The 26,829-nt window shown below is 37.8% G+C and overlaps 1 protein-coding gene across 1 annotated transcript in view; it reads right to left on the minus strand.

Moving 5' to 3' along the window:
• LOC103031643 (uncharacterized) overlaps positions 1–24,649 on the minus strand; it is a 28,133-nt gene extending 3,484 nt beyond the window's left edge. Inside the window, exons 1-20 of the mRNA XM_049467538.1 lie at positions 24,020–24,649; positions 17,290–17,416; positions 17,043–17,171; positions 16,625–16,954; positions 14,521–14,718; positions 14,160–14,372; positions 13,066–13,293; positions 10,430–10,714; positions 9,585–9,725; positions 7,914–8,234; positions 6,831–7,094; positions 6,603–6,731; positions 5,948–6,127; positions 5,053–5,154; positions 4,193–4,468; positions 2,587–2,841; positions 2,429–2,491; positions 2,232–2,292; positions 897–1,022; positions 74–194 (exon numbers count right to left, since the gene is read on the minus strand). Coding sequence (XP_049323495.1) covers positions 74–194; positions 897–1,022; positions 2,232–2,292; positions 2,429–2,491; positions 2,587–2,841; positions 4,193–4,468; positions 5,053–5,154; positions 5,948–6,127; positions 6,603–6,731; positions 6,831–7,094; positions 7,914–8,234; positions 9,585–9,725; positions 10,430–10,714; positions 13,066–13,293; positions 14,160–14,372; positions 14,521–14,718; positions 16,625–16,954; positions 17,043–17,171; positions 17,290–17,416; positions 24,020–24,565 — 4,095 coding nt within the window. The 5' untranslated portion in view covers positions 24,566–24,649. The remainder of the gene's footprint in view (positions 1–73; positions 195–896; positions 1,023–2,231; positions 2,293–2,428; positions 2,492–2,586; positions 2,842–4,192; positions 4,469–5,052; positions 5,155–5,947; positions 6,128–6,602; positions 6,732–6,830; positions 7,095–7,913; positions 8,235–9,584; positions 9,726–10,429; positions 10,715–13,065; positions 13,294–14,159; positions 14,373–14,520; positions 14,719–16,624; positions 16,955–17,042; positions 17,172–17,289; positions 17,417–24,019) is intronic.
• Between the last annotated feature and the right edge of the window lie 2,180 nt (positions 24,650–26,829).

Below are 26,829 nucleotides of genomic sequence, written 5' to 3' on the forward strand. Positions count from 1 at the left end.
TTTTAATACTGGATATATAAGTCCCCAAACCAAGAAGTCATTCATAATCCTATGAAACTGTGGTAAATGGTACCTCATAGCCAACAGTTTTGGAGCGGCACCACTCCAGAAGAAGCTGCTTGATGCTGTTGGCGCTGGATGCGTCGCAGCTCTGAGATCTTTTGAGTTTCGGCTTTGACTCAGAACTCTTTGCTCTGAGGAGAGAAAATACATCTCCATTAAAATCACAAAAACTTTCCTTGTAAAAGAAAAGTGCATTTAAGTTTATATTTTTTAAAGTCTACTTAACATGTAAAAAGGATGTACTTTTAACATTAACCTTAATATGTACTTAAATACATACTAAAATTACTATTTTGGAACAATTTATGGCAACTTATGACAAATTTTTAATACACTTGAAATATACTGTAAATGTACTATTTTGCATATTGGTGCACATATTGTTTACACCTTAATGCTAATAGGGGAAAAAAACTACTCAAAAATGCACTTTAAGCAATATTTATTGTCAATACATACATATATTGTTTTTAGCAACAGAATGTTTAATTTAAAGAATATTTGCTTAAAATACATTTTATGGAAATACAGAGAAGGTACATTCAATTAGTGTTTTCATGAAATATATTAAATTGAAAATGTATTTTTAGTATTCTTTATCTAATTTGAACATACTTTTAATGCTCTTAAGTATATTTCCTTTTCACAAGAATTACCTCTGACCTTAAACATAATCGATCAGTGAAGATATGTTTGGTGTCCAAGGATGTGATGTTTACCTTTCTGTTGGAGGTACAAGCTAAATTGAGCTGAAATTGCATGCACCTGTTTTTGAAACAGTGTAATTAATATTTAAATCTATAGATTCCTGAAACAGGTTTAGATTTATCCACCTGCTCGGATTAGAATCCATCCTTTCAAACAGGGCCTGCTTTTCCTGGAAGCCCCTGTTTCTCGGCAACGTCAGTGAATTCACCAGACTCCTCCCAGCAGCCAGAGTGCTGGACTTCTTAATAAAACTACAGCAGAAATAAAAACAGCATTAATGTGAGCAACAAAGTCTTCTCTCCCTATAGAAGATATATGATGATATATGATGAAGATGTATAGTGGCATGCCCCCCCCCACACACACTTAAAAGTACTGTAAAAGTTACTGTAAATACAAGCAAGTAAAAGATAGCCAGGTTAAAGTTCTAACATTTCTTAAACATGTTAAGGAGTTCTATTATTTTATTTTTATTATTTACAGTTTCAAAATGGCAAAAAAAAGAAAGGCCTGAAGGCACATTAAGTTTTTCTCTGGAAAACAATATTACAATGACAGGAACACACTGTTCTTTGACATGTGATTTTATGAAACAAGTGTGTATAAGTCTAAAATATTAATTATATGTTTTTAATGTATTTTACATGATAATTCTGTAATTTACCCAAACTGTAATTTATGCTAAAATACCAACTTTCAAACAACAGACAAACAACTGGATAAACACAAAAGTGTATTTTTGGCACCCCTGCTGCCAAAAAAATTAAGTTTTTACAAGTACTTCCTTGTCTATTTTCTGGCAGTTATAAACTGATTTTGACATAGATACAGCTCTAGAGAAAACACATAAAAATTATGAGTTTCTTTGATTAAAAACCTCTGGAATATAATTAAGAGGAATATCACAAGCCATCAAACCAAACTGAACTGCTTGAACTTTTGCACCAAGAGTGGCATAAAATTATCCAAAAGCAGTGTGTAAGACTGGTGGAGGAGATCATCCTAGCTGGCCACCAACGCCATGACATCAGATGACAATGCCTAATTCCACCAAATATTGATTTCTGAACTCTTAAAACTTTATGAATATAAACTTGTTTTATTTGCATTATTTGTGGTCTGAAAGCTCTGCAATTTTTTTTATTTCAGCCATTTCTCATTTTCTGCAAATAAATGCTCTAAATGACAATATTTTTTTAAGAATTTGGGAGAAATGTTGTCTGTAGTTTATAGAATAAAACAACAATGTTAATTTTACTCAAACATATACCTAAACATAACAAAATCAGAGAAACGGATTCAGAAACTCAATCTCTTATTTTTTTCCAGAGCTGTAAATCAACACAAGTGACATTTCCTTACATTTTGAAGCAGCTAAAAGTCTTTTTAATATACTAAAATTAGTTTGACCATGATGATACAGTTTCATTGCTTTTATACACTCTGCTCATAGTCCTTACGTTTCATTGACTTCTTTAGAATCAGAGAACGAAATTGACTTGGAAAAGGTTGTGGTCTTATCTGAAAACAGAAGAGATGGAGCACCACCAGCTATCAAAGCACAAAAGCATAAAAACAACTCTTAAAAGTGAAAGTTTTCTGTACATAGCATTAGTAAAGTATAAAGTTGTATAAAGTTGCATGAGTTGCATCCTACCAGAAGAGCTGGCTAAACCTGTGTTTATCTTCTGGCTGGAGGTCCATGGCTTTACTGCAGACACTAGAATTAAGAAATACATTTTAGGAGAGGAAAAGGGGATACAGTATATGTTTTTTGATGTGTATTATGTACTATGTATTAGGGATTTATCTCACCGGGTCTGCTGGGAGAGTCTGAAGTAGGTCTGGGAGGAGCTGGGTCTGTAGCGGATGGACTGAAGAGCAGAGGGTTAAAGTGGGGGGTGGAGCCGGGAGAAGGCTCGGTGAGGTTGGTGGGTCTGCTGAAAGACTTTGGGCTTTGTGGGATCGGGTTGTCCTGGGTGATGTGTGCGCTGGTCAGATTTTGCATTGACATGGATGAATACTGGCTGCTGATCAATGACTTCACTTCCTGTGACATCACTGAGCTCCCTGGTCAGACAAAAGTACAAGAATACAAGAACATGGGCTTCAAGTAAACACTAGGAAAAGGTTGTCAAAATCAAAAGCAGAATAAATTATTTTTAATACCCTTGATTTTGGAATAAACCATGAATGAGAAGTACTTCTAGATTTGGATTGCTGTAAGGATTTGATTGCATTCCAAGACAAGAGAATTAGTGAGTTTGGAATGATGGATGATCATCACCCCACCTTAATCATTCCTACACTGTAAAAAGTATATTTTTTGACTTTGGAAATATAATTCAGTTTGTTTAAGTACTATTTACAAGCATAATCTAGTACAGTCTAGTTACTAGTTAAATTTTAGTCTAAATGCCGGTTTTGTAATTTTTTCTCTTTGTGAGAAGCAAAACTGAAAACTGCAAGTAAAAGGTCTCTTACAGGATTCATGCATCACATCACCGCATGTACAGCAGGTTAGATTACTCTAAATCTATATTTTTTTTCTGCGCTATTTGGCATGATTTTCAAAGCATTTTTACAAAGCGTTTTTTGTTTGTTTGTTTGTTTTTTGTAATGCAGCAAATAAGACTTAGTAACAAGCTTGCATATTTGGTTAAAAGATAGATCTCTCTTGTTTGTCCTTGATCCCTTATCTTATTATTTGTACTATGTTATTTTTTGACTGGTAAACGAAGATGCATCACTTTATTGGGGCAAATTAATCAAACATTTTCGAGTTGTTATAAAAAGTTGTTTTTTGCAAATGATATGCCATGTATTAACACCTACAGAAATGAATACTACAATAAATACTAAATTGTTGGCAGGTAAGCATTTCTAAATAATTTAAAAATTACTACTACTACTACTACTACTACTACTACTAAGTAAATAATAAAAGCCATAGAAATATGAGACGCTACATAGTTGTAGTAAAATCTGATTGAATAAATGTGTTACTAAGTAACATTTAGTGAATAATTAGTAGTTAAATACACTGAGATTTATGAGTAAATATTACTTGAATATATGCTGTGTTAAATTTACTTGCTGTTTTTTAAGTAAATCCTACTCCACATTTTTTCAATGTAACTCCCCAACTGATTAGTGGGTAGATGCAACTTAAAAGAGTAGCTGAAAGCAGTGTTCATTAAAAGAGGTGTCCACAAACATTTGGAAACATAGAAATGGGACAGAAACCAATGGGTTGCTTTGGAAAATCAGTAGCTTTTGTTTATGGACCAGTTGTTCTACACTGTCTGTTGTGATTCTTCATTAGTTAGCTTCTAGCTAGATGCTAGCTTTTCCACTTTTGCATGAAGAACTTTGAAGGGATGATTAAATAGATTAAATTTATTTATTTGGAGTTACTTACCAGACTCAACAGTAGATTCAGTGATGGATGATGGAAATGAGTTAGTATTCTGCGTCGAATGTCCAAACACTTTGGCCTTTAGTGGAGGGGATGGGTTAGGCAGGGCAGGGGTAGTGTTGGTGGATCTCCTGAAGGGCTTAGGGCTCATGCGAGTCATAGCAGTGAGAGGAGCTTGGGGGGATGCTGTGGTTGCAAATGCATGGTTACGCTGAGCCTCAATTACTGAACTCGTTTCCTGTGAAGCCGAGGGATAAACTGAGGAATATTCAGAATATTCTAAGCAGATGAGAGGAGACACAATGATGGAAGGTTAGTTATGACCAATGGAAATTATCAAAATTAGTCAGTTCTTTATGTACACTGCCTGGTCAAAAAATAAAATCTGAGTCACAAGATTTATTTCAATCCAGTGTTGCTGGGTTAATTTTTCACCAAGATCTTGCAGCAGCATTGATGATGGTAGAGTCTGACCACTGCACTAAGCAGCTCTTCTCCATCCAGCACATCCCAAAGATTCTCAATGAGGTTAAGATCTGGACTCTGTGGTGAACTCTCTCAATCCATGTGTGAAAATGATGATCTCATGCTCCCTGAATCACTCTTTCACAATTCCAGCCCCATGAATACTGACATTGTTATCTTGGAATATGGCCGTGCCATCCATTGATGGAATAACCTGGTCTATATTCAGTATATTCAGGTAGTCAGCTGACCTCAGTCTTTCAGCGCATACTGTTGCTGAACCTAAACCTGCAGACCAACTGCAGCATCAACCCCACATCATTTACTTAAATGCATTTTTTTGGCCAGGCAGTGTTACAGATGTAGATGTGTAGATATAACAGCAATGTGGAGCTCACCACTTCCAGAAGGGGAATCTGCTCGTCTAGTTAAAGAGTTTAGCTGAAGTTGGGAGGACATACGAGACAGTGACCTCATTTCCTGTGAGGTTGGAGAGATGTCTAATAGGATACAAGGAAGAAACAAGAGAAAAGAGTCTTTTATTTTAACTATCCATCATTAACGTACATACATACATTATGAACCAACATTTGGATGCAGTAGATGTTCATATTAAAGATATCCAGCTGGTAAAGAGTTCCCAAAACATTCAGAAGTGCTTCCCAACTTTATACTTAAGAGCATTCTTAAACTCATGAGTGCTTCCCGAAACCCTGTCTATCTAACATAGTACTTAAATATTACCCTTTCATAACTAACTAATGGTGCTATTTCACCATATGGTATCTATACTACTAAACTCTACTTGACTCATAGTTTCTAGTTTATTTTTCTTCTTCACACTAATGAAACAGTAACAGTGTAACAGACTGCTGAAGCTATCGAGATCTAAAAGTTCCTTACTTCAGGTCTCAGTTACTAAATTTAACTAATGGAATTCAAAGTAGAGGCGAGTAGTGTAGGTTTTTAATACTTTTTAAGGATTTGCAGATTTAAGGACCTGTCATTTACAGTATGTTGGTGTGCTGGGTTAGTGCTTGAGAAAAACTCCCTTTAAAAGGAGATTTATTTGTAGATTTTGCTCCTACAGGTCTGTACCAAACATTTTAACAATTCAAAATGCTTTATTAACATTTTAATTAGTCATTTAAATACGTATTGGTTTATTAGTTATACACTGATTTGCCTGATGATACTTTTTTGTGGTTTAATAAAAAAAAATAAGACTATGAAAACTTTTCTGTCAAATTCCAGAGATTAATCATTTTTGGGGAACGTACCCCTGATCAGTACCTATCTGTGACATTGTAGAAGACAGTGCTGAGCTGTGATTGGCTGGTCTCCTGTGAGTTCTGGGGCTCATGCGAATTAAAGCAGTCAGGGCAGGCTGGGCGGACGTTCCATTGTGACTGTTCACTGATGACCTCACTTCCTGTGATGCTGAAGAATATACTGAAGAGTAGCCAGAGTATTCTGAGTGAATAAAGAAAGGATTATGAATCCAGGAAAGCCTAAAACAAAACTCTATATCTCTATACATATAGTATACACTCAGTAACACAAACTATAGTAACTTGCTCTTATAGCCTTCAACACTGAGGCCAGGCAGTTTTTAATATGTAGCACATACAGTATATAAATCCTAAGAGAAGGCAGCAGCAGGCTGATGGGAATGATTACACACTGATGGTGTGTGAGAGGTGGGAGGACACATCAGGTGAAAACCCCTGCAGAATGGCTCAGTAGACCCTGTTAAACTAAAGAGTCAAACTGAGCATGTGCAGTAGTGTAAAGTAGTAGGCTTGGTCTCAATAAGGGGGTTACTTACAATTTGTAAATGTTGTCAAAATAGATTATTTAGTCAGAACAACTTTTTACAAGAAACTTAATAGTTAGAAAGTTAGTTGAGGTGATTAGTTTACTATAGTTTATAGGTTTTACAATTTACCACTTCCAGAAGGTGATTCAGAACGTCTGCTTAGAGAACCAATGGACAGCTGAGGCTGGGACATGGTACGAGGGACCGCAGATAGGTTATTCACAGCTGATCTCACTTGCTGTTGAGCTGAAGATGCATCTGTTTGAGCAAAAAAACATAGCATAGAGAGCATAATAAAAATAGGTCACATATGGTCAATAAGAGACTGGGCCCTAGTTATAGACCTACCATACTCACATTGGGCTGTGGTTGGTGGTAAAGAGGCTCCGTTGAGCTGTGAGGTTATGTTATTAGTCTTTGCAGAGTTTAAACCAGCAGCTGAGAGCTGAATAACAGACTGAGCGCGGCTGAGACTGGACGTTGAGCTTTGGGCGTGGTTGTAGGTCATCAGCCTCCTGGGTATCTGAGGGCTTACTCGGGTCATGGAGCAGACGGGAGACTGAGGGGTACCCATGGTGGAAGATTCTTGATATACGTTACTGACAGCTGGTTTATCTGGACCTGAAAATAAACATACATGCCAGCATGTTACATAAGAACGCCTAGAAACATATATTTTGTTTTACAGTTTCATATTTACATTAACATTATTATGTTACAGCCAAGGTTGAAACAATAGCTGCACCGAGAAAGAAACGACCACCTGGAATAAAACTTGGTGGATAGTTAGACTGTTATGGAGTGATTAAGATAAGTCCTGATTAGTCTTGCTTTTGCCTTGGTACAGACTACCAACAAATCTATATATAGAGATCAGTGTTGGGCACATTACTTTGAAAAAGTAATTACTTATCGTTACTAGTTACTTCTCCAAAAAAGTAACTGAGTTATTAACTGAGTTACTCCACTATAAAAGTAACTAGTTACCTGTAAAAGTAACTATTGCATTACTTTTGTTACCTCCACCCCCCACCCCCAGGCCATACATTTCTGGCGTATTGCTATCTTGGCAATGGAAAACACAGGTGTGCCAGTGACTGAAAGCTACCTAGACAGACATCAACAATCAGACGGTTATTGCTATCTTGTCAACACATGCACAAGTACACCCCCACTTGTTATGTACATGCACACACAGCAGTACTTTTCCTGTCGTTATGATAGCAAAAACACACTGACATGCCCTAAATCAAGCTGTGTGGACACTAAAACAGGGCCCTAAATGTTTAACAATATATTGTTCCTTCTAAACATCATTGCAATCCAACATTTCTTTCAGGTTGAAGCTATTTTTGCAATTACTTTCATGACAACGCGTGTAATTATGTAGTTACAATGTGTTGAGAATAGATGTTAATAGATGAATAGGTGTCAACTCACCAGATTTAGTAATGTTAGGCATTGAAGGAGATGGAGCTAACTGACCAAACAGGGGTTTCTTGGTAGTATTAGGAGACTGTGTAGGATTCAGACTAGTGGTGCCAGACTGGGTAAGATTAAAGTTGGAGGAAATAGAATTTGTGAGCTTCAGGTTGTCAGTAGAAGTCTGCGCTGGGTTAAAACTTATTGATTTAGTCTGAGAATTTGGGCTCAGGGGAACATTTAGACTTGACGCAGGTCTATTTTCAGAAGAAGAAACTTCTGCTGCTTCATACTGAATGTTCATTGAGGACACCAGAGTGTCTGAACCAGGGCCATTCACTGTTGGGATTAAAGAAATAGAAAGATAAGAGATTTGGTTAAGTGAATTACTTTTAAATACTGTATGTGATGAGACAAAAAAGTTAACTACAATAAATACACATACATAGTTGTATTCTTCTTATCTTGTATTGAGTTCATTAAGGTAAACTTCCACGGTACAGGCTAGAAAAAGTAAGTGAACCTGGATAGTGAACAATCTGCTCTTCTCTTATCACAGTTAGACAATTAGATAAAGTACTAGAGAGACAGACTTGTGTAAAAGTTCTTTAAGTGCTCTATCAAAAAAGTACTTGAGTAGAAGTTAAAGTGTTCTTTAAATACTAAAGTATTCAACATTTTTGTACTTAGGTATTTATCATGTAGTTTATAGTAAAATGTAGTAGTGAAGTACTGAAAGTAAAAGTACAGTACTGTGTATTTAGTGTAGTTATTACAGAAAGCAGTGAAAAGTTAGCAGAGCTAAACGCAGAACAGGAGCAGCGAGATCTTCTTATAAGATCAGCTCGATCTCTTGATTCACTCAATGATGAGGAGCTTCATCAAACCCAGTGAAACAGTGCAGAACATCTACCGCTCTGAGTTTAGTGATAATGTGGGTTTAGAATCATTCCTAACATTTCTATAAATGTAATGAGTAACAATGCAGCACATAAACACTAGTGTATCAGAGTAAAAGTATTAAACTCATCCAAAATATGTAGTGAAGTAAAAGGGAATGTATGAGAAAAAAATAATACTCCAGTAGATACAGATACAGTATTTTAGTACTTAAGTACAGTAGTGAGATAAAAATAATACTCCAATAGATACAGATACAGTATTTTAGTACTTAAGTACTTCAGTAGTGAAGTAAAAATAATACTCCAGTAGATACAGATACACTATTTAAGTACTTAAGTACACTAGTGAGGTAAAAATAATACTCCAGTAGATACAGATACAGTATTTTAGTACTTAAGTACAGTAGTGAAGTAAAAAAAAATTCCAGTAGATACAGATACAGCATTTTAGTACTTAAGTACAGTAGTGAAGTAAAAAAAAATTCCAGTAGATACAGATACAGCATTTTAGTACTTAGTAACAGTAGTGAAGTAGTTCTTCTTTGTTACTATACATCTCTGCTATAAGAAAAACATAAACCTACAGTAAAGGTTTGGTAAACATTATTGCTGCTTAAGGGCCAATTCATTGAAGGGTTTACTTACTTTTTCTAGCCTGAATTTTCGATTCTCAATGTGCTAAAACAAACAATGTCTAATATTATGACTTAGACAATGATCAGACTACACTGATAATTACTAGAAGTAATTACAGTAATCAAAAAAGAAATGTAATTACATGACTCACCAGGTCTGTAGGGTGTTGGTGTGGATGCTGTCTTGAATGGAGTAGGGCTTTTGTTGGTTGATCTCAGAAATCTGGGGCTCATAGGAACATTGGTTGGTTGTTGTGTCTGTTGAATGGTTGATCTGGCAGAATGACAATGTTCTAGAAAGCAAATAAATTCATTATATATATATATATATATATATATATATATATATATATATATATAAATACACACATACAGTGGTTGGATAATGAAACTGAAACACTTGTCATTTTAGTGTGGGAGGTTTCATGGCTAAATTGGAGCAGCCTGGTGGCCAATCTTCATTAATTGCACATTATTGCACCAGTAAGAGCAGAGTTAGCAGGGTAAGAGCACAGTTCTGCTCAAAATATTGCAATGCACACAACATTATGGGTGACATACCAGAGTTCAAAAGAGGACAAATTGTTGGTGCACGTCTTGCTGGTGCATCTGTGACCAAGACAGCAAGTCTTTGTGATGTATCAAGAGCCACGGTATCCAGGGTAATGTCAGCATACCACCAAGAAGGACCAACCACATCCAACAGGATTAACTGTGGACGCTGTAAGAGGAAGCTGTCTGAAAGGGATGTTCGGGTGCTAACCCGGATTGTATCCAAAAAACATAAAACCACGGCTGCTCAAATCACGGCAGAATTCAATGTGCACCTCAACTCTCCTGTTTCCACCAGAACTGTCCGTCACCACAATACATTATTGTGGTCTAAAACCAGATGTTTCAGTTTCATTGTCCAACCCCTGTATATGTATATATGTATATGTCATTAATACGTTCTGTCCAGTAAAGGATGACACTGGAAAAAGAGATTTCTCATCACCTTCTCTTACAGAAGATTCCAAACTAGTAGAAGAGGCAGCCTGAATCTGAGAGGTCACAGAGAATGGAGTCACGTGATAGCCGTTTACCGATGTACTGGATTCAGAAGCAGATTGACCAAAATGTGTTGATTTGAATGGAGTAGGGCTCTGATTGGTTGATCTTAGAGGTTTTGGGCTCATGGGTACAGTCTTGGAGCTGGCAGGTTGCTGTGGTATAGCCATGGTCACCAGGTCCGATTGAACGTTGCCCATTGGTCTTATTACTCGTGATGACAGCAAACGTTCTGGATGAAGGAGAACAGGGACAGATGTGGTGAAGTTTTAGGATATCTTAAATATGAATAAAGAAAGATATGGCAAGGTCAGGTTATATATACATTTATATAGCACATTTCATAAGCTGCGGTCATTCAAAAATGCTTTATATATGATAACATTCGGGCAGAGCATCAGCGTTCAGTATTGATTTGAACTGAACTGGAGTCATCCACACTATGAAGGAACACATAAGGATTCTTTTTTTTCATTCGTTTTAAAAATGTCTAGTTGTGGTCACAAGTCAGTGTTGGGCACGTTACTTTGAAAAAGTAATTAGTTATAGTTACTAGTTACTTATCCAAAAAAGTAACTGAGTTACTAACTGAGTTACGCCACTATAAAAGTAACTAGTTACCAGTAAACGTAGCTATTGCGTTACTTTAGTGTTACTCGTTAGGTGTAAGGCCGGCATTAGGTAGACACCTAACATCTCTTTGATCAACTCGTATTTCTGAGGATTTTTTTAAACTAGCTACTGCAGAAAAGGTATGCTGAGGAACCGTTTCATGTGCAGCATGCATATACAAGAAAAAAATATATATTTTAGCGTAATCAGACCTTTAAACAAACTAAAATACTCTGTGAGGCATTTAGGTGCTCTTATCTGTGTAATTGTTAACTTGCGGTTTCTGAAGGTGCTTGCACGCTGCACGCGGTTTGCCACGTTGTTTTCCGCTCTGCTGGCCGCTGGCAAATTGTGGTTGCATTGTGCTGCTGCTGACGCAGAGTGTTGCCTGCTAATAATAGGCGGGGTTTTCTAAACTTCATCACCTCTGTGACCAGTATTTTGCAGAGGTGCAAAGTAATGAATTACATTTACTCAAGTTACTGTAATTGAGTAGAGTTTATGAGTAATTTGTAATTTTTAAAGTAGTTTTTAAAATAGGTAATTTTACTTTTACTCAAGTACATTTTGACACAAGTAATGTACTTTGCTACATTGTAAAGCTCCTGATTACTGAGAAAAAAACAACTGTCTAAATGAAAAAAAAATGAATTGGCGTGGATGTGCCGGCGTACGGATGCTCGCGTGTGGAATAACGAGGCAATAGCGCCCTCATGCACTACAAAATGTAAAACAATTTAACTTATGATTTGTTGTAGTTTTTTTTTTACATCAAATAATTAAAAGTAACTATGTAACTTTTACTCAAAGTACATTTTAGATTGAGTACTTTTATACTTTTACCCAAGTAGATTTTTGGATGGGTACTTTTCCTTGAGTAGAATTTTAGCAAAGTAAAGGTACTTTTACTCAATTACAATTTTGTACTTTTTTTTCTGTACTTTTTCCACCTCTGGTAGTTTGTAGTTTTGAGTCTCTACAGCCTCTGTAGATCTGTATCTGTCTCTCAACATTAAGGTTTTCCTCCTGTTATCTCTATATGAGTGTAGGGAAGTGATGAAAAGCTGAGCTTGTTCACTAACCGTTAATATCAGTTGCTTGCCAGTGTCTATTGTTGGTTGGACTACAATTTTTACCTTGTCGCGTGAGTTCATGTCATGCATTTTCATTTGCTGCTGTAGTGCTTGCCGCCAAACAGCTCTACCACTGGAGCAACTATTGATCCAGTGTGGGTCAGAGTACAGCGATGTGCCTACCACATGCAGTGTTCAAGCATTTTGAGCACATTGAGGCTGGTAACTCTGATTAACTTATCCTGTGCAACAGAGGTAACTCTTGGGCCTTCTTTCCTGGAGTGGTCCTGATGAGAGCCAGTTTCATCATCAACAGTTTTGACAGTCTTTGTGACTGCACTTGAGGATGCTTTCAAAGTTCTTGAAATGTTGTGGATTGACTGACTTGAGTAGTTCTTGCCATAGTATGGATTATGGAGAACATTATTCAAATAGAGCTATTCACTGTATACCTGTAACTCTACCTCTTCACTACTTTACAACTAATGCAAGAAATTCAAGTAATTAACTCTTGACGATTTCAGCACAGCTGTTAACTGAAATCCTGAAATCTCAGGTGACTACTACTTTGACTGGTACTGTATATTTAAGTGTATAAGTCATCATACAGTATACTTAAGATATCACATAATCCTATATACAGTAGTATCTGACCAAGTGGAGACATGTATAAATCAAATAAAAGTGGCCCAAGATTTGAACCCTGGGGGACGCCGCATCACTGACAAGTGGCTTCAGAAACTGATTTTTTTTTCTATTTCAAACTGAATTTAAGCACTAAACCATTTAAGCACAGCTGCTGTGAGTCCATCCCAGTTCTCAAGTTTATAGTCTATATATATGAGACAAAGAATTTTATAATAAAGAGAAAAGAAACGATAATGTAAAAAATACGCACCAGTTCTGAAGGAAGAATCTGACAGTTTGGCCGTGGCATTAATGTGCTGTTTAATGGAGAAAGATGCTTCCTCTGCAGATGTAGTTGTCTCTGATGTTGATTGGCTGAAAGTTGCTGACTGTTTCAGAGCGCTGTGATTGGTTGCTTGTACAGCTTTAGGACTCGTTGCAGGGGCATTTTCCAAACAGTCGCTTGCAGAATTCACTTTATGCAACTCCAAAGAGTCTCCTAGTGTAAGATAAAAAAAAAAAGTTTTTTTTCTTGTAATGCCCTACATGGTGTTTAATTCAGATTCATATCTGTTAATAACAGAGAGGCATAGTAAGGAAGTACAACTAAGTACTAAATTACTGTATCTGAATCTACTGGAGTATTATTTTTTCTCCTACTATTTCTCCTAGTTCTGCTTTTAGCACTGCTAACTTTCCACTGCTTTCTTTAATAACTACACTAATAAAACAGTACTGTACTTTTACTTTCAGTACTTCATTACTACATTTTACTTTGAACTACTGTAGCAATACTTAAGTACATAAAATGTTTAATACTTTAGTATTTCTACTTAAGTGTGGAGCTTAAAGTGCACCTCAACTTCTTGTTGACTTCAACGTCACTTTTTTCATAGAGCAATTAAAGTACTTTTACTCAAGTCTGCATATCTAGTACTTTATATATCTTTATGTATTTGAATTTACTGATAAAACAAACCCTAAAAATCTCATTTTTAACCAAGATTTTTGGGCTTTAATGGCTTCACATTGAGTGGGAGCTACCCTGTTGGCACCACAATAACATCAACCTTTGACCACTGACCAGTCAGCACTTTGTTGTAAACAGACAACTCCCATTCAAATTTTATTCAGGAACTGCTCTCCTCATTTATGATATGTCTGGAAAGGTTTCTAAGAAGTGGAGAATGATATGTAGCCTGAAGAAGCTGAAAAAAAACATATAACATGATCTTCAGTTTCACTAATTTGTTTTTTTCCTATTCATACTGATCAGTGCCTGGATTTGCGTTAGGGAAAATGAGCTGCAAAGAGACTTTTCTAGTGGGAATTTACATTTTTTATATCCACAGCTGTAACACTTACCATTTGTAAAAGAAGATACTTCTGTAACTGCCTTGGGTTGAACGTTCTCAGGATTAGGTTGATCGGTCTGTGATGGAGGTTGGATCATGGTAGGCATAGAGTTTTGATTCTTTGGTGTTTCTGGGATTCTTGGGCTTCTAGGAACTGTTACAGAATCTGGTGTCTGTTGGAAACTGATGTCTGACTTTACCTCCAGTCCTTCCATGGTTCTCTCTGTTTGGTTTATAAGAAATAAGAAAGATCTGTGGTGTCCTGAGAGGATGACTAAATTATGTAATCGACAAGGGTGTTCACTGTGACTGAAGAAAATAAATAATAAACCAGAGAGTGTTTGTGTGGTGTGCACATTTATCTCACTCACCGGTTTGATGGTGGGATTGTGTGGTTTGGTTTGTAGTTTTGTTAAGAGTGGAGCTCAGGTTGGTTTGTGTCCTCCAGGGGTTCAGAGATCTAGGGCTTTGTGAGCTTCCATTGACACCTCCAGATGTTTGGGACTCTGCCATTAAAGAGTTGGATATAGTGGCTTGGCTGTTGCTTGATGACTTCATTTCCTGGGTTTCTGAAGAAGATGAAGGAGAAACATTTGATGGGTGTTAGAGATGAGGCACAATTCAGATTTTTAAGGGCAGATCTTATGGTGTACTTATGGTACTTAAAAAGAATGACTCAAGGTTTCTGAAAAAGATTTATGAGTATAATAGACCTTATACGGGTTTACATAAGTTTTGCTGTACACCAATTTCAATTCCTCAAACTTCAACTATTAGCACTTGGAACCGGCACTGTTCTGGTTCATGAACCTAAGTTTAAACCGTTCGCTGTGTTTCCACCAACAAAAGTAGGTTCTGGTACCAGAAACATTTGTTCGCAGTGAAAATGGTTGACAATTCCACTAAAAGTGGTAAAAACGTGGGCTGGTTCACTGAAAGACACCACAGTTCTTTTAAGCCTGAAGGGAACTGGTTCAAGAACCAGAGTTCTTTTGGTGGAAAAGGGATATACATAAGGTTTCTGACAGTTTTCTAAATGGTCTTTACATTTACTTTAATTGTCTCATTCACAGAACTGGTTTAGTAAAGCATCCTATATTGAAATACAGACAAAAAAGATAGTACTTTTTTGGCCAATATATGAACAGGTACACTCAAAGCTTATGGATAAACATACAGTAGAGCTGTACCACTGTAGCCCAATCTAGACATGACCACTTTCATATGGACACAGAAATCTTTCCACATTTGTTTTGTAAATACAGTGCCAGTCAAAAGTTTTCTCATTCAATGTGTTTTTTTATGATTTCTGCACACTCTTGTGTCTTGAAGGAGTTCCCAGAGGTGCTGAACAATAGTTGCTGCTTTTCCTTCAGACTGTGAAGCTCCAGCTCATCCCAAATCACCTCAAATCACCATTTCAGTACATCAGGTTTGGACCGGGGGATTAATGTGGAGGATAAACACTTTATTTTACTGTTTTTTACGCAATTCTATATGTGTTCCTTAATTGTTTTAATATTTTTATGAAGAAAAACACTGAATGAGACAGTGTGTTCAAACTTGTGTCTGGTACTGTACATTAATGTCATCATGTTTGTTGTTGTCAGAAACTTTTGTTGTTGACTCTAAACTGCCCTCTAGTGGATGCATTGCTTAACTTCCATGCTAATGTAAAGGAAGCAAAAGTATGGAAGTATGTAGGCACTAATGGTTACATGGTTTGAAATTGACATATCAGTAAGGTTTTTTTTACACCTGCACTTTTTGGTCTGATTAATATGATTCTAATATGACTGGTTTATTTTCACCTTCAATCAAAGTTTCCATGTGTGAAAACAAACCAAACCAAATGGGAAAACGCTCAAAGTTTACAAACTCTTTAATGATTCATACCAGAGCAAACCAACTATAGGTGTACTTTTCCTCCCTGGCATGGGCGGACCTACCAGGGTGGCATAAAAAAAAAGAAAGCCTTGCTACCCCTGCTGCCATCCCAGAATTAAAAGAAAAGTTATTATGGCCAATTTGACATTTATGAGAGTGAATCTCAGATGCCAGACTGCAGTAAATTTTATTGAAATAAATAACAACGAAAGCACAGTGCTAGTATAATGGCGTTGCTGATTTTGAGCTTATGAAAATCTTATTGTGCTAACTATAACATGTATTGTTTGCTGTGTCCAGTGATGTCAGTTACTTAGTAAAACATTACTCTAATCTGTCCAGTTTTCCAGTAATGAGGAATCTAAGTAGTTAGTATGTCCAATTTAGTAAATCAGTTTAAAGTTACTTATTTAAGTACTTTTTTATATAATTTTCCTTAGTACCTTTGTCAGTATGGGTTTGCAAATGGTTTATATGTTGCCACCCTTCAAAACTTCCTGCCCGTTTCTTGTCACCCCAGATATATTTTTCTACATCCGCCCCTGCTCCCTGCTTGGAAAAGTTCTATAAATTACCCAAATAACTCACCAGTTTTCAGAGTAGAATTGACAATGGCATTTCTTGTAAGGACATTTGAGTCTGACTGGTTGAGCTGTGGTGTTGTAGTAGACTGGACTGAGTTGAAATCTGTTGTAGATGACTGTGCGAGGCTTTGGCTGGAAGCAGTGGTCTGAGAACGAATTTCACCCAGAGACATCTGTGATTTGGATCTCTTATAAACAGCCAGATCTTTCGCTCTGCTCGTCGCTGTAACAGGGCGCTGTCTGGAAGTCATGGCCACAGAGGTCACATGCTGACTGGCTACTGATGACATCACTTCCTGCGAGTATCCAGAATATCCAGAGTATCCAGAATATTCTTCAGAAGTGAATAAAATAGAAACAAAGAGTCAGCAGAGGAATAGTGCACCACACTAAATGCTAAAGGCGGTTAAAGTTAAACCTACCGCTTCCTCCAGGTGATTCAGGTCTGGGCGCCGTGTTGAGAGGGAGGTGTTGAGGGGTTGCCATGGTCAGAGAGTCTGAAAGCTGGCTGCTGACCAGTGGCACCATTTTTTCCAATTCTTGAGAGGAATCTGTTTGGACAATTGAATAGTATGTACAGTAATTATGTCTATAAATGGTTATGTTAAGTTTTGGCTTTATTGAGTCAAGCTAATCCCAACTCAAACTGCACACTTTTACTACTGTTACCTTTTTCATGGGTTTTCTCCAGCCCAGCTGAAGCTAAAGGGTCTTGCCCTTCTTCCTCTTCTTCTTCTTCTTCTTCTTCTTCTTCTTCTTCTTCTACATCCTTCTCCTCCTCATCTCTGCATATAAGCTATATGAACACATAGTCAAATTGTCAGGGTCACGGCACCACATTTGCACATCTGAAAACATTCTTAAAAAAGAAGGTTCCTCAATAGTTTTTTATGTTGGTTCTTTAAACTTGAAATAGGTCTTTAAACTCACTTTTAGGCACGAAAATGTCAAATAAGCCAGCCCAGCTCAAAAGACGTCAATGTCAATAGATGTTAATTTCAGGTTTAATGTGGGTACTGACTTTAGATGACAAAAAAATATGTCAGGATAATTACTTATACTGTTACATGCCTGCAGGGAGCGTTAGTGTGACTGTGAATATAGTGGCAGCATTTAAGGTGGAACAATTTTGATTGCGTGAGTCTAGAGGCGGCATTTAAGGTTGTAGAGAAACTTTGAACTACTAACTCAAACTCTACGCTTTTTAAGGTGGAATGGTATAGAAATGAACTTTTGGAATGTATATAAGAATGAGTTTCCATGAGCACAAGACATTATAAAACTTTTATCAGGTGTTCAATTTTCATTTTCTATCTATTCTGCTGATATTTTTAAGAGCTTACTGATGCCTCTAGAGGGCAGAAAGAGAACAACAGAGGGTCTTCTTTCAGTCAACTACTTTAATAACCTTGTTTTTCTCCTATTTTGAAATGTACTGTTCACACAACATCATATTTCCATCTATCTATTTATATTCTTGCTAATTCAGGCATTATATTTATTTTGATAATTTAGTTTATTTGTGTTGTCAAGTTGTAGAGGGCAGTTGCTAAATCCTCTATTTTAAGTACGAAGCCTCTCATTAAAAGCAATGTTCTCGCGTCTCATTCAGCTCCGTGAACATGCTCTACTCTCAGGAATGCGTTTAATAGCTTTACACGTTCGAGTTTCATTGGGAAAGCTCAAGTTAATCCTGTTTTATTTATATCTCTGTGCTTTGAGTAGGTCTATTTCAGACCATCCACATTTCAGTCACATTCTCTGAATAGTGCCTTGCTGTTAAGTATAAATACATGTGCGCATCTATTTATACGAACGTCATGTAATTTTATATTTCTGATATTTCTCATATTGAGTCATGAGAAGTTTTTATTTTTATGTTTGACAAACTTCTTTTGAAGCCTCCCAACACTGGAATAACCTTTCAGGTAATGTTTTAGGAATAAGACACAGCCTTAATCTTTACTTGTAGGCAAAACACATAATTGTTTAGGTAGCTTTTGATCATTAATGTTTCTTTTTAAATAAAGTACAACTTAGGATCGAGGTAGAGCTAATGGATGCCATTGTTTGATGGTGCACTAGTGTCTATGCTACCTTCTGGCTCGCTGCTTTTAGTTAGGCTGTTATAGTAAGATCGTCCATAATAAGGGTGTATGAAAATATCAATATATCAAAGTATTGTGATATTATGTTTTGCAATATTGTATCGATTCTCAAAAACAAAAATGTTTAATTGATAGATTGAATGTAAAGCTAAGATATGATTACGCAGCTGACTGTTGACTGTTGTCAGGGTTTTACTCGGTCAGTGGCGCACCTGTATTTCCCTTTGCAAAGAGAAAAACATGACAGATATTTACCTAAACACACCTTACTTCCAGATGACCTCAACTATCAGTGTAGATTTATTCCTAAATTCTGACACTATTTTAACAGCGCAGGTGCAAGAAGTAAAAATAGACGGTTGACTGAGTGTAAGATAGCAAAGAGCATTGAACACCTTGCGCAGGGTGTACAATAGGGCCTTATATGATACAGTAGATAACAGTCTTGTATTTTGTAATTGGATGAAATTAAACTTTCCAGGTACTCAGATTTTACGTCTGTGAAAAGTATTTCTTACTTCTACTCAGTAATAAAACTCTTGTATCTGGACTGCAATTGAAAAAACAGGAGGACCAGTGAGTTATTAGGCTTTCTCAGGCATGACATCACGTTCAGTAGCTCCTCCATTTCCACTCGATGTTGTGTTTATGTGGATCTCCGTGGAAACGTGTGCCTAAAGTGTAATTACGGTGAGTGGCAGTGGACAAATAGCTATTTTATTAAACGTGAGGTGATGAAACTCAGAGAACTGCGTCTGGACAGGACTAAAATTACTGGAGGACCACGGAGTTCAGCAAAAAACAGTAGTATTGTAATTCAGCCTGTAATTTTCTCAGAAGACGTCTGAGAAAAACACATATATGGACGTTCTGGACGGGAATAAAATCACAGAGGACCCTCCATAAAAGAGAAAATTATCCCAGAACCCCCTGAAAAACTAAGCCCGTCCAGACAGGGCTTTAGATTTAAAAAATGCAGTATACTGGCTTTTCTACTTAAAAACATTGGCCAGGTTCTTGTTAATCAATACAAAGCCAGAATTAACAGACAGATTTTTGAACACCAAATAACAAATTAAACAGATAGAATGGATTTTATATTATTATATTATATTATAACATATTGGGCATGTAGTATAATAATGTAGACCTAATGTATTCAGAGGCTTCGTTTCTTTCTTTAAGGATATTTTATAACGTTGTATTCTTGTAGTTTCATTTCATTTCGAAAATCAGTCCTCTTGTGACCACATGTATTTATGTATGTATGTGTGTGTGTGTGTGTGTGTGTGAGAGTGTGTGTGAGTGTGTGTGTGTGTGTGTGTGTGGTAAAGGGGCGGTGGGCGGTCTTGCAACAGCTGCTCATGGCCCCCTGCTGAGAAAATAGAAATAGGATACAGCAAGCCCAATGGAAACTTCAGAGTGTGGCAAGCTCAATGGAACTCCCCTGCATATGATCTAAAGACAGAAACCGAACCCTCTCTAAATCATATAAAAACTACTGTGTGGGGGGACAGGAAGTGTGTGATATAGTGCGTGTGTAGCTTATTTGTCATATACAGTGTTGTGCAAAAGTCAAAGAATACAATTATTTTCTTTATTGAATTTACAGTATTAATGCTAATGTTAGCCAAGTACATTAACTGTGTACATTAACTAGCTGTGTTTATCCTGTGTATAACCTTGTGCGTGTGTACAGTATCAGTCAAAAGTTTGAACAAATCCAAACTGTGAAGAAAAACATAGCATTTTTTTTACAGTAGCACACCAAAAGTGTTAAGCAAACCAAATTAGATTCTTTAAAGTAGCACCTCTTGCTTAGACTTGACAGTTTTGAACATCTTGACTGGATTTTCTCAGTCAGATTTATGAGGTAGAGTCACCTAAAATTCAGACTTTCAGTTAACAGCTGTGCTGAACTCATCAAGAGTTAATTACTAAAGTGTTAAAGTGTTTGAGAGCATCTGTTGTAAAGTAGTAAAGAGGTAGAGTTACAGGTATACAGTGAATAGCTCTATTTGAGTAATGTTCTAATTTATATTATGAAAAGCAAGAAAACAAAAAAGACCTTCAAAAAACGTTATGATGAAACTGGCTCTCATCAGGACCATCCCAAAATAGGAAGAGCAAGAGTTTACTCTTTTGCACAGGATAAGCTCATCAGAGTTACCAGCCTCAGAAATTGCGTTAACAGCTCCCCAGATAAGAGCACTTAAATGCTTCATTTACAGAGTATTTTGTTTGGTTTGTTTAACACTTTGAAGTTACTACATGGTTCCTTATGTGTTCCTTTATAGAGCTATTCACTGTACACCTGTAACTCTACCTCTTCACAACTTTACAACTTATGCTCTCAAACACATTACGAGATTCAAATAAATTCACGTATTTAACTCTTGATAAGTTCAGCACAGCTGTTAACTGAAAGCCTGAATTCCAGGTGACTCTACCTCATAAAACTGACTGAGAAAATCCAGCCAAGATCTGCAAAACTGCAAATCTGTCTAATCTAAGCAAGAGATGCTACTTAGAGGAATCTAAAATACAAAACATATTCTGGTTTGTTTTACACTTTTCTGTTTACTAAATGATTCTTTTGATTGGTACTGTATAGCCCAACAGAAACTTGTTGTATTTTAAAAGAAGAACACACATAAGGGATCTGTTTAGGTCTTAGCTTAAAGAGGGAAGAAGAAGATAGTCCAGAATAAGTATTAAGGGGCAGGACATACCTCACTCTTCCTAACTAAAAATACACCAGGCTTTTTAGCGGCAGCTAAAGAAAGAGAGAGAGAGAGAGAGAGATCTGTAAGACTGATCACCACGCGACATCTGTCCCACATGGAAAAGTAAGAGGGGCACATTCCAGTGTGAAGCAGAACCACCATTTTTATGAAGAGTTACTCACCAAAGCAATGGAAGTAAAAGAGATTCTGTGATCTGATTTTACACACAGTCTTAAACAATCAGATCTGATCAGACATGTATAAAGTACTAGAGAGCTAGACTTAAAAGTAAAAGTACTTTAAGTGCTCTAAAAGTGACTTGAGTAGAAGCTGTAGAAGTGTCCTTTAAGCTCCACACTAAAGTAAAAGTACTAAAGTATTCAGCATTTTTGTACTTAAAGCTCACCTTCCGTCGTTTTTTCTTTCATTTTAAAATGTCTAGTTGTGGTCTCTAGTATGAATGAATGACATGTGAGCCGTTTTTGTAAAAAAAAAAGTGCTCAGGTGTCTCTGTATAGCTCTTTTTTAATGGACTGTTTTAGGGGTGTGTCCAAAATGACCGGATTCCAGCTTTGCTCATGAATATTCATACGTGCAAACAGCATGCAAATATCTCTCCTCTGATTGGCTAGGAGCACTGCGACGCCCCTCCACCGCTCTGCCGCTCACTGCCTCCCACCTCCTAACTGATGAGCGGTGATGTTGCGTCGCTTCAGCTCCGCCTCTGGGAGTTTCTCGAGCCAAGGTGGGCTGGTCTGTGAGTTTCTGCCTACGTAGGCAGAAAGATAATTCAAAATTCACCCGTTTTTCGGAGGGGGGGAGGGGGGATTTCTTTGCTTAGCTCCTGCAGACAATGGGGGCTGCAAAACAGTTTAATGTGCAGGTGTACACATTCAACTCGGAGAGACCTACTGTATTCCACAAAAAACAAGAAAAATCGGATTTTCGCGGAAGGTGAGCTTTAAGTATTGCTGAAGTAGTTTATAGTAAAATGTAGTGAAGTACTGAAAGTAAAAGTACAGTATTGTGTTATTAGTGTATTTATTACAGAAAGCAGTGTAAAGTTAGCAGAGCTAAAGGCAGAACGGGAGCAGCGAGATCTTCTTATAAGATCAGCTTGATCTCTTGATTCAGTCAATGAAGAGGAGCTTCATCAAACCCGGTGAGACAGTGCAGATCATCTACCGCTCTGACTTTACTGATAATGTGGATTTAGAATCATTACTTATATTTTTATAATTGTAACGAGTAACGATGAAGCACATAAACGCTAATGTTTCCAAGTAAAAGTATTAAACTCATCCAAAATATGCAGTGAAGTAAAAGTGGAGGTAGAAGAAAATATATTACAGTACAGTACAGTATACAATACAATACATTATAATACAGTATTTTAGTACTTAAGCACAGTTGTATTTGTTGAGCCTATATGTGAGTCAAATTCTGGCAAGGAGTCAGAATTCAGCACATCACCTATGTTGGCTGATGACAACAGCACTAATCACATCCATACAGGTAAAAAAGGGAAATTCAACCTGACTGTTTGCACACTGTAAAAATTTTGCAAAAAAGTTGTGAAAACTTAATATGTCAGGGCAACTTACTGCACTAGACTGCACCTCAAAAGTGAAACCACCACCAGTTGTGCCAACTAGAAATCTTTAGTTCAGATAATTATTTTTTCATATGTATGAAAACTTAAAAGTTCCATGACATGTGAATTGTTAGTTGTGCTGACTATCCTTTAGCATCAACTGGAAAAAATAAGTTGTGTCAATTGCACGTCAAAATTCATATGAGCCAACATTATTTATATTTGGTTATTTTAGAGTTAGTAACTTGGAATTTAAGACTTTAACATATCTCTATTTATGTTTGTTATATAAGCTATGGTAATCCAAATATGACCAGCTGGACCCAGACAGAATGTAGTCTATATACACTACAAAACACAAAACACAAAAACAGTAACTTGTTCTTACAGCCTACAACACTGAGACCAGGCTATAGTTACAGTATATAAATCCTGTGGAGAATGACTACACACTGATGGTAAGTGAGACATGGGAGGACACACCCAGTATGCAAATAGCATGAACAACATCAGGTAAAAATCAGGTGCTGAATCGCTCAGTAGACCCTGTTCAACTAGTAAAGAATCAAGTTGAGTATAATGTAGTTGGCTTGGCGTCAATTAGGGTTCAACTACAGTTTATACATTTTGCCAACACAGATTATTTAGTTAAGAAACATAATAATGGTATTTGAGGTGATTAGTGTGCTAAAGTTTACAGGGCAATTCAGTATTTTGCATTAAGCTGATTTAAAAATCGCATTAATGAGAACCATTTCCAAAATGCCAAAAGCCTGATTTGAAAAGTTCAGATTTGAGATGTTCACATAGCCCTTAAAAAATCAGACCTTGGTCACATTAAGGCAAAAAATTCCAGATTTGATTTACGTCAGGCTTATATACATGAACTTAGCCTTAGTGACAACTTGTGGGCATCATTCAGCAGCAGCATGGTGAAGAATGACATGCCGGCATTATAAACATGAACTTACACTGGCCTGATAGTTGGTATCCATGATTACAGTGGATGCAGTGGTGGAGCTCCAGGAGGAGGTTGACACCGTATCTACACACACAGATCCAGGGGCCGAGTAGGTGCTGATCTGGTCGTCCATCCCACCGTCCCCTATGGGGGATGCTGTTCCTGGACTGCAGCTTTGACCCCCCTGGCTCTGGGCTTGGGCTTGAGCTTGAGCTTGAGTTTGGACATCACTGTTCTGGAGAAGCTGGAGCTCATCCTGGTTCTTTTGGGAATTTGCTAGGTTCTGAATCCCAGGCAGGGCTTCCACCAGCTGGGCAAGAGCCTCCAGCCTCTCCTTCAGCTGCTGGTTCTCCTCCTGGAGCTTGGCGACTGTACTGGCCAGAGGTTCGGTGTCCTTGCAGGCCTCGTTCAGACGCTGCTCCACAGATCGCTTGAAGGCAGCGACGTCAACGTGGAATTCACGGACGACCAGCCGCAGTGCCCGCTCGAAACGGGCCAAAAGGGCGTGGCCGTCCTCACCTGGTCCACCTGCTGCCGTTGCCGGGCCCAGCTCCATTGTGCCCAAGCCCAGGGGTGTGTGTAGAGGTGAGGGTGTTGGGGTGTTGTGTGTTGTCCCGCCAGCGGGTAAATGAGCTCTGAGGCTCAGACTAGACTAGACCCTTCTTCCTTTGGGTCCTAGACCCCCTCCAGAGCCTCAGAGAAATGTGCCAACCTCAGGTTACAGGGGGCAAAGGGGGTCGAAAGAGAGAGAGAGCGATAGAGAGACATGAGCGATTAACAGGGAGCACAAGGTCTGGTTCCTTAGGGACCTGCAAGAGGGCTAATTTTAGAGTGTATGAGCTGTCTGGCAGGCTGAGTCCAGCCTTAATGTGTTTCCAGTGGAGGGAAAACATTAGAAGAGTGCAGAGAGAGGCAGATTAAAATCTCATTACAGTACAGATAACACTGAGGGCAGGGACGTTTCAAGGCATTTCATGGCATCAAGCAAAATGCTTGCCCAACACAGGCCTAATTTATAAGACAGTGACCATTTATCTTTTATCTTTTTGTATTTTTCCTCTGTGACCTTTCTTTTCTGGCTTTATGATTGCTAAAGTCTCATATTTTTCCGGCTGCAGGAATGACGAACCTGGCTGGCTGGATACTGTCAGTAACAAGAGCCCCCCTATGTACTTTCCTGCATTGACCATAACAGAATTTAAAGGAGAATTCCGGTGTAAAATTGACTTTTTATGTAGTAAAACATGATAAAAAGTACTTACCGTTGATGAATAGCACACCTCCATTCTCCCAAAGCGTTCCGAGATCCAGAAATTTTAACAGTTTGTCCAAACACCCTCAGACTGGGTGACACGGGGCACAAGAAGCTTATTAAAAACTCTGTTTACATCCTAGAACACGAGCTTCAGCTCCAAGCGCCGCCATCACTGTACTGATAATGACATAGACATGTATGTATATATACATAGACTCCGCATAGCCTGCCTCCTGGTGCCGGCTGCTACACTATATGGAGTCTATGTATATTTATGTCTATGTCTAGGATGTAAACAGTGGTTTCTAATAAGCTACTGGGTAACGGTGGAAAAAGCGATTTATCAGGGCAAATTATGCCCCGTATCACTCAGTCTGAAGGGTGTTTTTGGACAAACTGTTAAAATTTCTGGATCTCGGAACGCTGTGGGAGAACGGAGGTGTGCTATTCATCAAAGGTAAGTACTTTTTATCATGTTTTACTACACCAAAAGTCCATTTCACACCGGAGTTCTGCTTTAAAGGGGAGAGTTGTTGTCTGGGGTCAACGCTCAGGGCTCTAGGCACTTAATGGTTTTGCTTGCCTTGTTGCAGCGGGCCTGAGTGAGGATGGTTCGAAAGCAGAGTGAATAGGTCAGGTAGTGGGGAGGTTTAATTTTAATGGTCAAAATGTTCATCATAATGTATTTATTTAAGCAAACTTGTCAACAGCCCAGCTAATAACCTTTGGGTTTAAGAATGTTTTCTGAATGTTACAGTTAAAGCTGATGTCCGTTAGTTTTGGGATTTGGGGGATTTAGGTCCCTCTCTGGTGAGAATGGGTAATTGCACTGAGCATGCGGAAGAATCATTCTAAACTGGGCGGGTGTGATGCGCTCTCCTTTCAGAGCGGATGAATCCGATTCCAGGTTATGTTCAGTCAGAGAGAGAGAGAGAGAGAGAGAGAGAGAGAGAGAGAGAGAGAGAGAGAGAGAGAGAGAGAGAGAGAGAGAGAGAGAGAGAGAGAGAGAGAGTGGGCTCAGTCAGAAACTTTACTCCTTCGTTTCTTTGGTTTTACTATGAGTGAATGAGTTACTGAGCTCTGAGTTTCCCCTTCTGAAGTCTCCATTGCCTCATCAGCAGCTCGAGTTCAGTAAAACTGATCCTCTTTTAGAGGCTGTATGTGATGTAAGTGATGTGATGTAAGTACTTAAAGACGTGTGACGTGATCAGAAGAAGAACTCTAATGAAAAGCGACCCGACACCCCAGCTTTTTGAATTAATATATTAGGCTTAGCAGGGATGGTTATTCCAGCACACTGGTACCATTAAACACAATATTTTATTCCTTCTCCTCTTAGAAATCCAGGTTCTGCTTAACATCCTTAGAATGGTAAATCTGTCAAGTTTTCTGGATGTTCTTAGTATGTTTTTATTTAATGTTTTAAACATTCTGGTAATGTCACTGCAACATCACTTGTGTCAATGTTTTAATTTTGGGAATGTTACTTTTAATGTTTTTTTAATAGTAAATTTACATCTAGCTGGGAACGTTTGTGATAGACGCTTTAATAACATTTGCAACGT

This window comes from Astyanax mexicanus, chromosome 1 (assembly GCF_023375975.1).
Source record: "Astyanax mexicanus isolate ESR-SI-001 chromosome 1, AstMex3_surface, whole genome shotgun sequence".
Taxonomy (NCBI): domain Eukaryota; kingdom Metazoa; phylum Chordata; class Actinopteri; order Characiformes; family Acestrorhamphidae; genus Astyanax; species Astyanax mexicanus.